The sequence below is a fragment of the Sorghum bicolor genome, chromosome 3 (genome assembly GCF_000003195.3).
Source record: "Sorghum bicolor cultivar BTx623 chromosome 3, Sorghum_bicolor_NCBIv3, whole genome shotgun sequence".
Lineage (NCBI taxonomy): Eukaryota > Viridiplantae > Streptophyta > Magnoliopsida > Poales > Poaceae > Sorghum > Sorghum bicolor.
This window is the reverse complement of record NC_012872.2, coordinates 9,633,951-9,651,474: the sequence shown is the minus strand read 5'-3', so window position 1 is coordinate 9,651,474 and position 17,524 is coordinate 9,633,951. Positions and strand designations below refer to the sequence as shown.

General features: G+C 42.3%; 2 protein-coding genes across 4 annotated transcripts; one reads left to right on the top strand and one right to left on the bottom strand.

The window, feature by feature from the left end:
• On the top strand, window positions 2,996-3,784 carry LOC8085051 (nodulin-related protein 1). Its single transcript, XM_002457491.2, has one exon. The coding sequence runs from the start codon at window positions 3,056-3,058 to the stop codon at window positions 3,533-3,535; it is 480 nt and encodes a 159-aa protein (XP_002457536.1). The 5' UTR covers window positions 2,996-3,055; the 3' UTR covers window positions 3,536-3,784.
• LOC8085050 (probable 3-beta-hydroxysteroid-Delta(8),Delta(7)-isomerase) lies at window positions 7,945-16,009 on the bottom strand. Of its 3 annotated transcripts, none has more exons than XM_021455774.1 (4): window positions 15,458-16,009; window positions 9,020-9,175; window positions 8,576-8,684; window positions 7,945-8,244 (listed from the first exon to the last, which is right to left on the bottom strand). In XM_021455774.1, exons 1-4 carry the CDS (start codon window positions 15,597-15,599, stop codon window positions 7,989-7,991), a joined length of 663 nt encoding a protein of 220 aa, XP_021311449.1. In that variant the 5' UTR covers window positions 15,600-16,009; the 3' UTR covers window positions 7,945-7,988. The 3 variants fall into 3 exon arrangements, with proteins under 3 accessions (XP_021311449.1, XP_021311448.1, XP_002455344.1); XM_021455773.1 differs by lacking the exon at window positions 15,458-16,009 and adding an exon at window positions 9,253-9,515; XM_002455299.2 differs by lacking the exons at window positions 7,945-8,244; window positions 8,576-8,684; window positions 9,020-9,175 and adding exons at window positions 14,297-14,789; window positions 14,895-15,003; window positions 15,173-15,325 and having other exon boundaries at window positions 15,458-15,957.

Sequence of the window (17,524 nt, the reverse complement as noted above, 5' to 3'; positions counted from 1 at the left end):
GGCAATATGTACACAGCTATTATTTTTTTAGCTAGGACCAGATTATTATTATTTTTTCCACTCATAGCTGCTGCTATCCTGATGTCACAGATTATTTTTAGAAGCTTGCCAACAAATATTCTCAAGTTGAAATTACTAGTCATAAAGAAATCCAGTACTTTTTAGGTACATGGACTTGAACCATACAAAAGGTCACAAAATTAATGCAAAAATAGTATAGACAGGTTACTTTACTCAATTACTCCTAACTTGCAACTGTGGTTACCGTTTGGTACAGATCTAGATTCTCGTAGAAATATTTCAGATTCAGATTCTCTTCAGAAACATTTCTTTGTTGAAATAGGAATCACTTGGTAATAAGAATCGGCGAAACGTTTGGTTATATTGATCTAGATTCTCCTTGAAATGAACTAGAATCACTGCGAAACACCTATTTGGGTGATTCTCTCATTTCTAGTACAAAAACGAAAAACATTTCTGTGAGAATCCGAAACATTTCTGTCACCTATTTAGGTGTTTGGCAGCGATTTTGGTGATTCACATGAAAATTCAAAATGTTTATATGTCATCCAAATGGGACTGGGTGAGGGAGGCTGAAAACAGCTCTGATGACTGATGGGCACATACGAGACTAGTCCGGTATGAGTGCCATGGACCCAAATCAATGGCCATCGATCAAACCTCAATCAATCCATTACAAACTTTAGAGACAAGTTCTACATCACCAATGTTGCATCTTCACCAAAGGAGTTTGAGGCATCCATAAGCAGATCAGATCAAGTACAGTATTTGAATACCTAAGAGAAGTTGATGGGAGATGAAATCCAACGTAGGGGATCTTCAATCTTGTCCAAGGAGCAACCTACTAGTTGCATGCTTCACCCCATCCTTTACCACGGCTGAGTCAATAGATCACCATTTAGTTGTGGAGGAAATGTGTGTGATGTCAGGTCCGAAAGGGGTATGCATTCTCGTATGCCCCATGCATATCAAACTCGCTCGTTCAGTATGCATACCAGATATATTGGTATGTGCAGGTCAAAAAATTTGTTTCCAAATTTGCTTTCTTTTTTCCAATATACTTCTCACTGCATTCTTAATCCAAAATAATGCTCATTCTTGATCCAAATTTAATCCAAGCACCAAAGCATCCAATATCTGAAAATTTATGTGACTTGTGGGGTGGGGGGGTGGGGGCATAAGCTACATCAACATGAAGACAACCATCATAATAATGTATGGTAAAGAAGGTATACTGTTTCTTCAGGGAAAAAAGAAAAGATATAATTAAATTTAGTACATTAAGTAATTTAAAGCCATAACCCACAGAAATGGTTCCTGAAGGATCCAACTGCATGAGAAAATATATAAGTTAGAAAAATGTCAAAAGTTAATTGATGGACAACACATGGACATTCTGATCATGTTCATTGCTAAACGACATAGGTATGCATCTAACGTCAACAAAAATATATATGCATGTAATAAAATTTTGATTCCTGTTCACGTGTCTGTGTCCGACACAATCATACTCCATGCTCACACGAGGAGGACAAAAATGAAGGATAATAAAAATCCAAACGGGAAAAATAAAATGAATCATGCACGAGCAATTAAAATGGGTGTGTCTCCTGCACATGTGACTGATGGTTAGCAAATCATGAGTCATCTTCAATCTTGCACCCTTCTTGCCCCTAGTAGCCCTGCGTCCTCGCCTTTGTTGATGGTCTTCTGCCTCGCCCCCAGCCAGCAGCTATGGCCGTGGAGCTATGGCCGTGGAGCTCCCTTGCGCTGGCCTGTCCGCCACCAGGCTCCCTAAACCGCTTGGCCACCATCCCCATAAACCTCTTCTCTTCTAAGCTCATCGGAGTTGGGAGGAAGGGTGTGGGGCGGGCAGGCGCATAAATTTGCCTAATTTCTACTTATATTCTATTTTATTTGAATTAGGATTATATTGTTGTTCGACTTACGTACACTCACCTATTTAAATCAGGGTTGCTAAGCTATCCAGGTTAGCTAACCTGTGTCAAAGTCATGCCATGTCTATATTCATGGAATTAATTAGGGAAGGTAGAGCTACAAATAAAATGAAATTTTGGCTCTTCAATAGTATATTGGATAGTATAGATAGATTTTAAGTTGATAGACCGACGGTGAAGGCCACATTCACTGTGAAAAGCGAGACGAACACACCTCTGTATCGAGTATCCGTTATCTAGGCTTGCTCTGTTCGTTTAGATGAGAAACCATGACAGAAAGTACTATTCATTGATTTATTGTGAGAGAAAAATACTGATAAATGACTAGTAGATTTGGTTGAACGAATAGGCTGTTAAGCTCTGCCGACAGTCCGTGATGTAACGGCCCATACTACTTTCCCTGCTCGCCAAGTAAACTCCCACTCGCGATGTCGCTACTCCGCGTAGCGAAAGGGACAAGTGTCTGCCCTGTTGGCCACTTGGCCATTTGTTTGGACAAAATCATCACGTCAGAAAATATCTCCAACGAACTGATTCTATTACATCCACTCATCCAGATTACGGGGTACGTCTCTCTATTGCTCCAAAAGCCGATCACAGCAAAGAAAATTTTGGCACTAAACAAGGACCACGTAAAATGCCGTCTGTCAATTAGTGGCGACATGTATCTCATCGAGTTTATTTGTTAAACTTATTTGCCAAATCTATCAGTAGTGTTTTTTTCTGGCAACAAATCAGTGAACAATATTTTTGATTTTTTATATAAGCGAACAGACTCTTTTATCTTGTTTGTTTGGTAGATAAACTATAGCAAAAAAAAATACTATTTACTGATTTATTATAAAAACAAAAACCCTGTGATAAGAAGCCAACAGTGCTTTTTATTGTTTTCTTTTCTAACGGCAGATATCACGTCTCTCTATCCACCATCAAATCCAACCAGAAAAGTTGCTTTCGATCGCTGCAGTGCCCAGCTCTTCCTCAAATCCTCCTCTTTCGCCTATAAAGCTAGGTCGCTAGCTAGTGGCGTCCTCACTATCTGCTGAAGCGAAAAAAGAACTGAAGCTATCGATCCAATGGCAGAGGGCAAGAGCTCCGGCGACCTGTTCTCCAGCGGCAAGCTGGTCGCGGAGGCCGCCGCGTCGGCGTTCCAGCAGAAGAGCGTGGAGAACGTCGACAAGAAGGAGGTCGCCGGCGCGGCGGCCGAGATCCTGCACGCGGCGTCCACGTACGGCAAGTTCGAGGACAAGCCGGCCGGGCAGTACATCGAGAAGGCCGAGGGCTACCTCAAGGAGTTCAGCGCGGGAGGACACGCCGCCGAGCCTGCGGCTGCAGGCGACGCGGCGCCGCCGAAGCCAGCGGAGGAGGCGCCCAAGGAGAAGGAGCCGGTGCCTGCGCCGGCGCCCAAGGAGGAAGGCGGCAAGTCGTCGTCGGAAGGGTTTGGCCTCGGCGACGTCGTGAAGGGCGCTGAGCAACTCGTGGAGAAGCAGGGCGGCGCCGGGGAGGAAAGCGCCGCCGGTGGGCTGTTTAAGATGGCGCAGGGCTTCCTCAAGTAGATGGAACTCGATCAAAGCTCCATCCACGCACTGCTCTTGATTTGTCTGCCCAACGGCAACGTGTAGCTGTGTATGTCTGTTATGTAATTATTAACTTCAAATAATGTTGCCTTCGCTGTGTGTGTTCTTCAAGATGTTTGTGTAATAATAACCGAGAACGTTGTAGCAGTGGTGGCAGTGTGCTTTTCGACCTGTCTTTTGATAATTTAAAAAACATTGTATGTTGTATAAACACTCAGTCCTTGTTTAGTTCTTTGGGCCAAGAGTCTTTAGGTGTCGTAGCACTTTCGTCTGTATTTGGTAATTATTGTTTAACCATAGATTAATTAGGCTGAAAAATTCGTCTCGCAAATTATAGACAAATTGTGCAATTAGTTATTTATATTTATATTTAATACTTCATGCATGTACCGTAAGATTCGATACAAAGAAGAATCTTAAAAAGTTTTAAAATTTCAGGTGGGCCTTGTACTGCTTTTTTAGTTTGTCAACTTTAAACAGCAGAACCTTGTGTCCGTACCACTTTGGTCAAATCCCGTACTTAATATGTCTAACGCAAAAGTATTTGACGATCAACATAAATTAAAATAACTTGTGTTGTCCAATACTATAAATCTAATGTTACAGTTTATATGACTAGAATTGCAAATGAAAAAGAAAAGGTAATGTACAAGTACAATTTTGCTTAATGTTTCCAAGTGAAAACACACTAAAAGAATATCGAGTGAACTATAGTCATATTATTTTCATCAAGGACCCATATCATCCGATAAACACAAATTTTCAATAAGGATTCTTGAATCTATAGTAATTTTATATCTCAGCCTGGCAGCAGCAGCTCAATTATTGGCTGGCTTTAAGTTCAGGAAGCCAGACTGCGGAAACTTGGGCAGTTGGGCAGGTTAGAGCAAGTTTAATAATACAACCCACTTGCTGACTGTAAGGTTCCTTACAGCCTTCTCCCAGCCCATCCATACAATAGTTAGCTATTCACTATTAATACATGGCCCACTTATCTCTCTCACAAAGTTTCTTGGTTATTGTGTCTAAGCTGGCTGTAAGCTTACAGCCTGCTTCTCCTCTCTCTCCTCTCTTCTCTCCTCCACATCAGCATTTAGCCAGCTTACAACACACCATAATACTTGCTCTTAGCGAGTCGGTCGGACATCTCTCAACTAGCATCAATAATGGATAAAGAATAGCGTGTGGTGGACTTTTTTTTTAAAAAAAAATAATCATATTGTGGTTTTGTTTCCTGTTTCCATTGTAACGACAAGCCATATATATAAACAAAATTATATGGCACAACAAAAGGGGCAGCTTCGAATCAAATGCCACAATGTGAGTTGGTACAGTCACAATCCAGTTGTTTGACCTGAACACGCCAGGCTCAAAATAAGACCATTGTGAAAACGGCAGAGCACCTGCCAATTTGCTTAAAAAGAAATAAGACCATTGCATATGACTGACTGCACAAAAACAAAAAGGATGCAAAATAGTACAGGTTTACTTTTACCAAGAACACAAGAATCCCAGATTCAGGAACAAATGATCATGATTTGCCCATATTATTGTACAGCATGCATTGTACAGTACCTCCCAATAAACTTCTGTCACACCCATATTTTAAGAACAAAATAGGATGCATAAAAAGACTCATATGTGCCCCAGAAACAGTCGCACACATAAGTAGACAAATCTCAAATGTACCATCGCAGTGCTTATTACATAGCGGAACATAATATATCACATAGTCTCATACAAGAATGATAGCAATAAGTAAACAACGCTCTCGACGGAAGCTCCACACAGGGACACTGTTGACTGGTTGACTTCAAACCTAGTACTCATAACGGTAATCCTCATTCCAGTCATCTTCATTGTCATATCCTGAGGTGTTGGGAAATTGCAAGAGTGAGCACATTTCGTACTCAACAAGTATAACTAGGGGTTCATGAGGCTCAAATAGCTGACACTGGTTTGACTGCATTTAGCTTTTAATAGTTGATAGCATGTTTAATCATTGGATAGCAAATGTCAAGGTAGCATAATAAATTCCATAACCACATGATCAATGTATACAAGAATTAAGAATAACACATATAAACAACACAATAAACCATCATTTATTATCATTATTCACGTTCATCAGTGTCCATCTATTCCGTCAGTTTTCCGGGCCGCCCGTATCCGTGGGCACAGCTAGTATACCAGGTTTAACACTCTGCAGAGGTTGTACATCTTTACCCATGAGTCATGATTTACCCTTTCGCCCGAGGTAGCTAGTCTCTTAACCCCCTTCCAAGGGAGGTCAGCAGGGATCACTATGAAGCCTTTCAAAAGTTCGTCTAACATGTTAGGGCCGCAAGGTTTCCTTTGCGCGCAGATATAGAGCCCCCCTTCCGATGGCACAATGACTCGCAGCCTATACACATACAGACAGAGGCCACACTATACCCAAAACGGTTCAGCCCCTCTAGCGCCCTTTCGGGTAACCGCTAACAAGCTAGAAAAGTTCTTCATACTGAGCTAAAGCCAGAGCCATATAGCCCTCATGGTTGTACGTGCTATCCCAGCTTTTGCCAAGGGATAAGTTCTTATGGAGGGTCAAGATCAATCCAGCAGAAGCCAGAGTTCTTTCCACCCTTTATATTCAAGTTGCTAGAAAGCTTATTTTATTGTTTATTGTATATTCAAATATTCATGTCACAAGATCATGGATTAATAATCAAGCACTAGCAAGAACTACCAAATGCATATCCAAAATAGGTAACAAGGAATTCAGGGTAACAATCATCTATGATCTTGCTAAGGTCATCAAGGGGGACACATGCATATGATAAATATTGTATTATGTGTGTATAGGTAATAAGGATGATCCCAAGTTATACTTGCCTTGACCAAAGCTCTCCTGAGCCCGCTGGTCTTCAAAAGCTTGGTCTTGATCACCAACGTACAGCTCACCGTCTATTCCCAAACATCAATCAACAACACGCAATCCAATGGAGACAATCATACACAAAGCAAACAAGGTATAATTAGAACATTACACCAAACAGTGGTAAAACAAATATAAAAGTTTATCAAAATATTCTACGCAGCGCTACGATCACAAACGTAAAGTTCACGAAAATCGGAATTAAAACGCGAAAGATATGAATTTTCTAAGATTTCCTATAAAGAAATAATTAATTAAATGCTACTGCAGAATTAAAAAGTTTCAAAACAGTAAACTAATATTTCTAACATGTAGAGATCGTAAATACGAATCCAACGGAATTTGAATGGACAAAAACGGAGTTAAAATGAATATTTTATGAGCAAAACCAAACCAGTGGCAAAACTGTAATTAGCCGAAAACGTATTTGGCCTTAACCAAACGTAAATACGCTTTCAACACAAGGAAACGTAATCTGTTCCAGGGCGCCAGGGACCGCGGGGTAATTAACCAATCTTTCCAGGGACTCTTCACGAATTCTCGCAATGAAAGGGTATCTTCTAATCCTGGCCCTTGATCTTGGATCCGACGGTTCACGAGCTTCCAGGACCAAATCACGGTGGCGCCGGCCACCAGGGGCATTCCGGTGCGGCGGTGGCCATGCGAGCCGCCGGAAAGCTCGCCGGAGAATGTTGACTTCTCGTTTCCGAGCACGGTTTCAAGAAATAAAAACACCGGCGGGAAGAGGAGCTCGCCGCGGACTCACCTAACCACTTAGCGGGCGTCGGGGATGGCTTAGGATGGTCCGGCCGCGAGGAGACGAGGAAGAAACTTCCTGCACGTTACGGCGTGATCCAACTTCGACGAATTCGGTAGCTACGGTTCAATTTCAGCGGCGCGGTGGGAAAACGGGATGCGGGCGAGGCTAGAGATATTTATAGGGCTCGGAAAGGCAAGTTATCCCGGGGTTTTCGGGATTGGGAAGATTGGGCTCGGTTCTGTTTCGCTCCCAACCGAAACCTACCAGGCTACGGCAGGGAAGAAGAAAGGCGCTGCGCGCTGGGCCCGCGCGTCAGCCAAAGGGAGGGAGAGAAGGGCGCGGGTGAGCTGCCCAACTGGGCCGCCGCGGATGGGCCAAGGTGGGGAAAAGTAAGCAGGCCGGAGAGGGGCTGGGCCGAGGGAGTGAGGGGGGTTTCGGCTGGGTTTTTTTTTCAAAAATCTTTTCTGTTTTCTTTTTCCAAACATTTTCCAACTAGAGTTTTGTGTGCAAAATAAATTCTCATAAAAAAAACAACAAGCATAGAATAAAATGTGCTCCAACATGAATGCAACAACATGTTTCTAAAACTTATGATAAATTTTATTTTCCACAAAATTATTTAAGTGCTAAATTTAAATGCTCTCAAAAATACTTAATTAAATCAAATTAAATCCTATTAATCCGAAATCAAATTTTGGGTGTTACAACTTCCAAGCAATTATGACAAACGCACGGCAGGACACAGGAATGCAGGATTATCTGGTCTTGATCTTCTCAGCTTGAAATGCTGCTGAAATCTTCTTCCAGCTTCTTGTGGCGACGAGAGTTGGTATGATCACCCATGAACTGTTGGAACCGATGAAATATGCCCAGAAGTAGTACGGACTGACCCAGAAGTTGAAGCCATCCAGGTACGCGGTGATGAAGTAAAGCAAGCGTCCGTATAGCTGGGCCAAAGAAACGGCGAACTGGAGGATGTGGCTGTACGACTTCCGGGATGCAATCGCATAGCTGCAAGCAGCAAGGAAAGCATGTGTGGTTACATAGAACAAATAAGCCATCTCATCTTATATTAGTAATTACAAACTTCTCTTAGTTCTTCCATGAATTATGAACTTCTGAATAAGAAGAAAGAACTATATATCATCAATGGGCTTAATTAATTATGTTTTCCAAATAAATAACAATACCTCTGCCAGTACGAGGAATACTAGTAGACTAGTAGTGGCACTAGCTAAATCTATTTTTAAACTACACATTCTACCATTAGAAAAGAATAGCTTAAAGTGATCAATTTTTGCGTGCTTGGAAATTAAGGGATGAGAAACAGCTGTGCTCTTACGCTGCAAGAAGAGCTGCAGGTCCTTCCAGCACGATGGTTACCACTTCAAGCGCGAGGACTGTGGAGTTCCTAGCGGCGAATCTAGAGTCACCTTTGCTGTACTCCTTAACTGAATCAACATTTGCATTATTTGCTATGTCAGTGCCTTGTTTAGTTCACCCCGAAAACCAAAAACTTTTCAAGATTCTCCGTCACATTAAATCTTGGAGCACATGCATTAAGCATTAGATATAGACAAAAATAAAAACTAATTGCACAGTTTGTCTGTAAATCACGAGATGAATCTTTTAAGCCTGATTAGATAATATTTGTCAAATAAAAACGAGAATACTACAGTGCCAAAATAGAACTAAACAAGGCCAAAGCAATACACCATCTGCTGATTTCGAAACTACAGTTAGCAATATATGCTGATCTGGGTAGAAGCAGCGCCCAAGAACTCACATAGCTCGTCGAAGTAATTAGGGTTTTCCTTGCTGAGGAAATCAGGGGTGAAGAGGAAGGGTGACTCTAAGACGATGTAAGTCAGCGCGGCGAACAGCCACCAGCCCATGAGCAAGCGGTCGGTCCTGGATAATCTACCGCCGCCGCGGCATCTTCCTGCGAAGCCCATCATCGATCGGGATCTGTACAGATTTTGGTTATATAATCGAAAGGAGTGGAGGCAGTGGGGTTACCGGAAATGAGCCAGGCGCCGAGGACGGAGAAGACGGCGTTGCCGACGAAAGGCGCGAGGATCTGGCCCTGCGACAGCCGCTGCGGCACGAACCCTGGCAGCTCCAGCTCCGCCGGCGAGTAAGGGTGGCCATTTTCGCCCATAGCCGCCGTCGCCGCCAGCCACCGCCTCGTGTTCTGGACTAGCCTAAAGCAAGCCTAAGGAGCCCTCTACTACGCTATAGAGTTGGGGAAGATGACGATCGTCGCTGCTGACAACAGCAGCTTGCTAATAAGAGCAAGGATACAGAGGATTAAATAAATACTTGTTCAGTTTATTCACCCCAACTATTTCAGTTGGTCTAGTTTACCTCTTAACATAATTTATTATTTTTATTTTTCCATGTATTAGAGTCTTTGTGATATTGTGGAGAACATCATAAGTTATATTAAAAAAATGTATCTTATCTTTTTGCCACTATATTTTTGTAGCTTAGAAAATTTAATAATAAATTAATATTAAAGATACAATATTGTATAAAATACAGTGATGAAAAATTCATAGTGTATTTTTCTAACACAAAATACAACGTCCTCTATGACCTCACAAAATTTGAAACTAAAATATAATTTGTGCATAGACAAAAAAAAAGAAAAATCTCTTTAAGGTGTTAGTTGCACCAACTTAAATAGTTGGAGGGAGTAAATTGAACCAAATGTTAGTTTGGGATTTTTTTTTGGCATAAGCCAAACTTGGAGGGAGCAATATGAACTTTTTCCTAAAGTTAATCCCCACCCCATGATCTATCTTACCATGCAAGATATTCACGTCATCTTTGCCCTAACTTTGAACCAAGGTATCCACGTCATCTAGTTCTATCTTAACATGTAAGACATCCACGTCATTTTTCACAATAATCATGGCATGTCACTAACTTCCAGCCTCTTAATGCAATTTATTCACATCATCTCAAGTTCTATCTCAACATGCAAGACATTCACATTATCTTCCACTAGTAGCCAAGTCATGCCACTAACTTCCAATCTCTTAGTACAAGTTATCCGCGTCATCTCAAGTGCTATCTCAACATACAAGACATCCGCATAATCTTCCACTAATAGACATGTCATACCACTACCTTCTAACCTCTTGATAGTAGGTATACATGACAAGTTATATCTTAATATGATCCACATCATCTTTCACTAATAGACATGTCATGTCACTACATTCCAATCTCTTCATGAAAGCTATGCATGCATCTCAGTGCTATCTTAACATGCAAGACATCCACGTCATCTTTCACTAATTGCCATGTCATACAACTAACTTCCAACCTTCACTAATAGACATGTCATGCCACTACTTTCCAACCTCTTCATGCAAGCTATTCATGCATCTCAACTTCTATCTTAACATACAAGACATCCACATCATCTTCTACTAATTGACATGTCGTACAACTAACTTTCAACCTCTTAATGTAAGCTATCCATGCATCATCTCAAGTTTTTTTTGAACAAGCAAGACATCAACATCATCTTCCACTAATAGTCATGCCATGCCACTAACTTCCAACATCTTAATGCAAATTATCCACAACATCTCATGATCTATCTCAATATGCAAGACATACTCGCTCTCCGTATAGCTTCTAGTAGTTGTCCTAGGAAGAGAGGAAAGAGAAGCAAAGGAAGTCGCCAGACGGCCACAGGCCCACAGGCGTGTTTCTGGACTACTTTGCCCTTGCTATGTCATATTTAAGGGCCTGTTTGATACAACTCACAACAGTTTCATGAGCTGTTGTGAGCTGTTTTTTTTTTTGCCAAACACTTGTTTCTAAAACAGCTTCATGGATGAAGCTGTTTTTGTTCTTCTCTCCCAAAGACATGAGTTGGGATGAAGCTGAAAAAAGTAGCTTATTGCAGCTCTCTCTCTCATTTCTCTCTCTCATCTATGTAAGAAGTAGTTGGTGAAGCTATTTTACCAAACACTTTTTTCAAAATAGCTTAGCTTCATCTAGAAAGTTGCTCATAAAGCTATTTTCTAAAAAAACAGCTTTACTAGTGAAGTTGAGCTGTATCAAACAAGGCCTAAGTTATATCTCAAGGAGCTTGTGCTTGCACCGGGACGTCGTGAAGGGTGCTGAGCAGCTGGTGGAGAAGCAGGGTGGCAGGGAGGAAAGTGTCGGCAGTGCTGCCGATGAGCTGTTTAAGGCGTTGTTTGTTTCTACAGGATTGACTTGTTTTCGGGCCCATTCTAAGTGGATTACTATAACTCGTTTTTAAATCGGATCAGAACTAAAATATGTATTCATTGGGCTGATCTGGAATGAAAATTATTCCAAAAAAACTGCCTTTTTTTTTTCTAATCTCCACGGCCCGGAATGAAATCGAACCTCTCATCGGTTTCTGACCCGAGTGTAGAAATGAGTGGAGGAAGTAGACTGCTTGATCCTAACCCGGAACTGTTGAAGGGCAAGAATATGGTTCCAGGGAGCTGAACAAAGCCTAAGATGGCACACGGCTTCCTCAGGTAGATAGAACTCGGTCAAAGCTCCATCCACGCACTGCTCTTGATTTGCCTGGCCAACGTGTAGCTATGTGTCCGATCAAAACTAAAGAAAGAAACTTCAAATAGCGTTGCCTTCGTTGTGTGTTCTTTGAGTTGTCTGTGCAATAACCAAGAACGTTGTAGCAATGCTGCCATTGTGCTTTTTGACCTGCCTTTTTGATAATTAAAAAGGTACAGTACGTGTATATGTTGTATAAACATTCATACTGCTTTTAGTTAGCCAACTTTTTACAGTGGAACGAACCTTGTGTCCGTACCGCTTTGGTCAAATCCCTTATTTTATCTGATTCTATTATTAATTAGATATAGTTCTGTAATAGAGTCCCTATATTAATATCATTTTATTTTTTTTAAAAAAAATTAACACTGAGCATCTCTAAGATACTCTCCATATCCTTTCTAAATGTTAGGAATATAGATTTTAGTGAAAAACTATCATCCAACGGCTTATCTAAATGGTTATCTAAATATAGTCATCTTCTATTCTGGATTTTTTGCTAGCTAAATATAAAAGACGAGAATGACTCTCTAAAGTATGTATGAGATATAGAAAAACTGTTGGAGAGAGAAGAAATATAAAAAGTGATTTCTATACAAATGACTTTCTAAATAATGATTTAAAGAGTTAAATTTAGAAAAGCTCTTGGAGATGCTCTGAGTAAAGCCTCTTCATTTTAGTTTGTATTGAGTCAACCACACGGGGAAACATAATACCTCTTTCCCCATATGAGTCGTCCTATTAATCTAACTGGTATGCAAATTGGTTCCAACTATAACAAACCTCTGTGAAAGATTAGACCAATAAATTTAAGGTCGACAAGCAAGTCGTTTAGGTCAGTCTCAATGCATGTTTTATGAGAGTGTCATGCACATTAAATGGGTGCCACATAAGCATAATTGCTGACTTGGCAGAGTCATTAAATGAAAGAGTTTCATCAGATAAGAGAGGAGTTTCATCCCCATAAAACTTATATGGCTCGGTTACCTAGTTTATAGTCTTGGTAACTGTGCCATGAAACTATGCATTGAGACTGGCCTTACTACAAAGAGAATAGTACTCTCTCCATACCCGAAATTTTTGACGTTTAGTACATAATTGTGGTAACCAAGAAGTGATTACTTAGAAACATTTTTCCCGTATGTCATTATAAAAGATAGTTGATTCCTATATGTTACTAAAAAGTTCAGACGGACCCCGATGCCATAACGCTAAACTATTTTGCCCAATATGTCATTTCGTCAATTTTTACCTCTAACGCTGTCAAATAGACAGATGAAAGGACCATTTTGCCCTATAGTGGGGCCCGTTAGTCAGCAGCCCAAACCTTCCTCTATCTGTTCTCTTCTAGATGTTGGCCGCACCGTCCCGCCCACGACGTGGGTCGGGGCCGCGCCTGCGCCTACGCCCATGCCCATGCCAGCAATTGTTGCACCCTCATCGGCCGCCACACGAGCTGTGGCAAGCCCTGCTAACCTCCAGCCCCACATGCCCTTTCCCAGGTCGTGCCCCATCCCACCATGTCCGCTCCACCATTTGCATGCAGGAGCCCCCTACCGCCGGTGCTCCCCGGCATGCGTGTGGGAGCTGCCCCACCGTGGTGCCCGACGGCCCGCGCTCGCATACCACGGTGAGGATCCGACACCACGGAAAGGAGCCAGACCCGACAACAATGTGACTAGATCCGCGCGATGGCGGTGGTGCGGTTCTAGATCCGCGTGATGGCCCTGACATCCTCCTTGCGGAGTTGGATGGCGTGCTCGATGGCGTCCATGGCTCTGCGAGAAAAAAGCAGACGGTGCAAGGCGCTGGTGAGGAGTCACTGAGGACGAAGAGAGGACAGAGAAATGTCTACATGTCAATTTTGTGTCGTGTCGGCCCAAGCACGGCCTAAGATACGGGCCAGGCCATATAGCCCGTTGTGGCAATATTGTGGGAACGGCACCGTCGGCATGACTCTTGTGTTCGTGTCGTGCTAACACGGCCTAAAATATTTCGTGCCGTGTTGTGCTTCAGGTCGTGCCAAAAGACTGTGTCATGATCCGCCCTCAAACGGCACGGCCCAAATCCTAGCTCTAGTCAGAAGTAACCTAATGAACTGGACTTCATGCAAACCTCATATTCATGTATGAAGGAAACGATGAGCGTATCAATTTACATGTTATTGAACACGTATATTAAGCTTAGATTTGAACTAAACACATCAGAAACACTTTGTGGTGTGACGTGAAAGAAAAAAACAATGAATGATTATCTAAGACCTTAGAGTAATTAGGGTGTTTTTTTTAAAAAAAAACATCATGTTGTGGTTTCGCTTCCTGTTTCCGTTATAATGATAAGGCATGCAAACGAAATTATATGGCAGAAGAAAGGAGCAGCTTCAAATGAAATGCCAAAACGTGAGTTGCTCTACACGCCAGGCTGAAATAAGACCATTACTGTTGCCTATTACTGCATGAAAAGCGGCAAAACAGTACAAGTTTCACAAAAGGCATATAGGTTTACTTTTACCAAGAACACAAGAACCCCATATTCAGCAACAAATGATCATGATGCCCATTCTCGTATAGCATGCATTGTACAGTACTGTTTGTTTAACTCAAAGTACTATCCACTGATTTATTGTGAGGAAAAAATACTGTTGAATATACATAAAAGCTCAAGCGAAGAGGATAAAACTTCTGACGTGTGGCAAACGCACGGCAGGACACAACCACACAGGAATGCAGGATTATCTGGTCTTGACCTTCTCAGCTTGAAATGCTGCCGAAATCTTCTTCCAGCTCCTTGTGGCGACGAGCGTCGGTATGATCACCCATGAACTGTTGGAACCGATGAAATATGCCCAGAAGTAGAACGGACTGACCCAGAAGTTGAAGCCATCCAAGTACGCGGTGATGAAGTAAACCAAGCATCCGTATAGCTGGCTCAGAGAAACGGCGAACTGGAGGATGTGGCTGTACGACTTCCGGGATGCAATCGCATAGCTGCAATGCAAGCATCAAGCAAAGCATGTGGTTACATAGGAAAAATAACTTGAAGTGACCAATTTTGCGTGCTTGGAAAGAGATGAGAATCAGCTCTGCTCTTACACTGCAAGAAGCGATGCAGGGCCTTTGAACCCAACAGTTATCACTTCAAGTGCGAGGACTACAGTGTTCCGAGAGGCGTATCTGGAGTCACCTTTGCTGTACTCTTTAACTGAAACATCATTTGCATTTGCTCTGTCAGTGGTCAGTCAGTCAAACAATAATACACGGCCTTAAAAAAAGAACAATAATCTGATTTGAAAACTACGACTGGTGGCCAATTGGCACAGCGATCGAGATCTCTGGGGTCGTAGCGTAGCAGCGCCAGATCGAGAACTCACACATCTCGTCGAAGAAATTTGGGTTCTCCTTGCTGAGGAAATCAGGGGTGAAGAGGAAGGGTGGCTCGAAGACGATGTGAGCCAGCGCGGTGAACACCCACCAGCCCAAGAGCAAGCGGTCGGTCTTGGATAATCTACCGCCGCCGCATCTTCCTGCGAAGCGCGCGCGCATGCAAATCAATCACCATCACCGATCGGGATCCACACCTGTGCAGAGGATCATCGGGAAGGAGAGTTTTTTTTTGAACGAATCGGGAAGGAGAGTGGAGGCAGTGGTGGGGTTACCGGAGATGAGCCAGGCGCCGAGGACGGAGAAGACGGCGGTGCCCACGAAAGGGGCGAGGATCTGGCCCTGCGACAGCCGCTGCGGCACGAACCCTGGCAGCTCCAGCTCCGCCGGCGAGTAAGGGTGGCCATGTCCGCCCATAGCCGTCGCCGTTGCCTCGTGTTCTGGACTGTCCTAAGCAAGAAGGCTCCCTCTGCGCGCTACGCTATGGAGTTGGGGCAAGATGACGATCCGTGGCTGCCACACAACAGCAGCTTGCTTATAATAACATAACCTTTCTTGCGGCAGATCCGATGAGCGCCGCGCTGAGCGGGATGGATGGGTGATCAGCTAGGTCGTTGACTTCGTGCCTCGGGGTGACGCTTGAGCTCGAACTGCCGGGAGTTTTTCTAATGCAGAGCCGGAGTGCGGAGATGAAGGCGCGAGGAAGCCGCGCGCGGATACAGAAGAGAGGGGGAGTCTCAAGTCTCAACTCTCAACTGCAGTCCACGAAAGAACAGAAGAAGGGGCAACTACACGTCTACACCCAGAAGATGAATTACAAAGTTTTGTTTTGCTCAAAGTTTCAGGGCAGGTTCGTGAGATGCAACACAAAGCTTGTCTTCTCTTATCTCTAGCTAGTACTGTATATATATATGCCCCCTTGATTTGGTCTCAAGACGTGTATGTTTCTATTGATATTGGGTGCAAATTTTAAACTTTTTTTTTCAAAAAAGAAGAAGAAGAATTGGCTGTTTCGGTCCTTAGTTTTACTTTTTGGCCTAATTTCATGTCTGAACTATCATTAGGTGGTATTTTTAATAATCATAAAAATAAGTACTTAGGATGAGTTTATCTTGAGATTTAATAATTATTGTGAATTAGTTGTTGGATATCAACTCGAGAAGTGTTACGAGTACCTAAAGGAGTGACGTCTTCATCACATACCTTCTCTATACTCTCTTGCAGTCTTGCATAGATGAAGGAAGAGAGAATGTATATATAGAATAAAAAGATGCATTTTCATGTGGAGCATACAAGATGAGATGTCATCTAAAAGGCAACACCTGATTCTTACCATTGTAGATTGGAGATGGCCTAACACTACGCCACATCCCAGAATTAACGTCGTCTGGAGTCGCTAAAAATATCGATTTAATGTTAGAAGGTTCGACGTCAAAAATTACTCATGGACTATCCGACGTTATAGCTCCTTATAGCGATACACCGTTTGACGTTAATTGGCTTTAATGTCGGACTGTTTGTCCCTATATCCAACTTTTAACAACACACTAACCGTCGCCACCAATTGGCTGCCATACCACGCGGCAATTTGGCCCACTTCCTGCCCAACTTTTTATGTGGCCCACCTGTCAGAATTTTTTTTGGGAGCCTGCCATTCCTGCAGCCCATCCTACTAGGTGCTCAGCCCTTTCTAAAAAAACCCTAGGCGCTCACCACCCCTAATTCCCCAAACCCCACAGAAAGGTCCATGTTTGGTTTTGGTAATTGAGTGATAACTTAGGTGAACTGATAGTATTTATGTGAGATACACGAGAGATTAGTCCACAGGTGATTATGTGATGATGGAGGAGCTCATTGCATATGAGACATGACGTGGAGTCATGTGACCAAGGTGGAGAAGATCAGAATGAGGCTTGTGTCACACCCCAAAATTTCTAATTTTGGGTTGTGCATAGAACACACTAAATAAATATAAAATGAATTTAATATTTGTATAAGATTTGCCAAGTTTAATTTGAGTTAGTGCAAATTTAGTTATAGAAAAATATGAATTTTCAAATCGTTCCAAATTAACTTAATGGGATTTTGTTGATGTGGTGTGATGCTTGTTTGTTGTTTGGCTTTGTATTGTGAGTGGGTAAAATTTTAGAGCGCGTTTTTCTATTTTTTTCTAAAATCACTTCGCCACTTTCTCAAGCTTAATTTTTTTTATGTTTAGAGTTTCCCAAAATATCTTTCTTCCAATTCAAATAATCTATTTGAGATCATTGCACATCAAATTATCTCTAATATATATCTTCACCGGAAATATTCTGAATTCTGCTAAAACTTTTTCCAACATA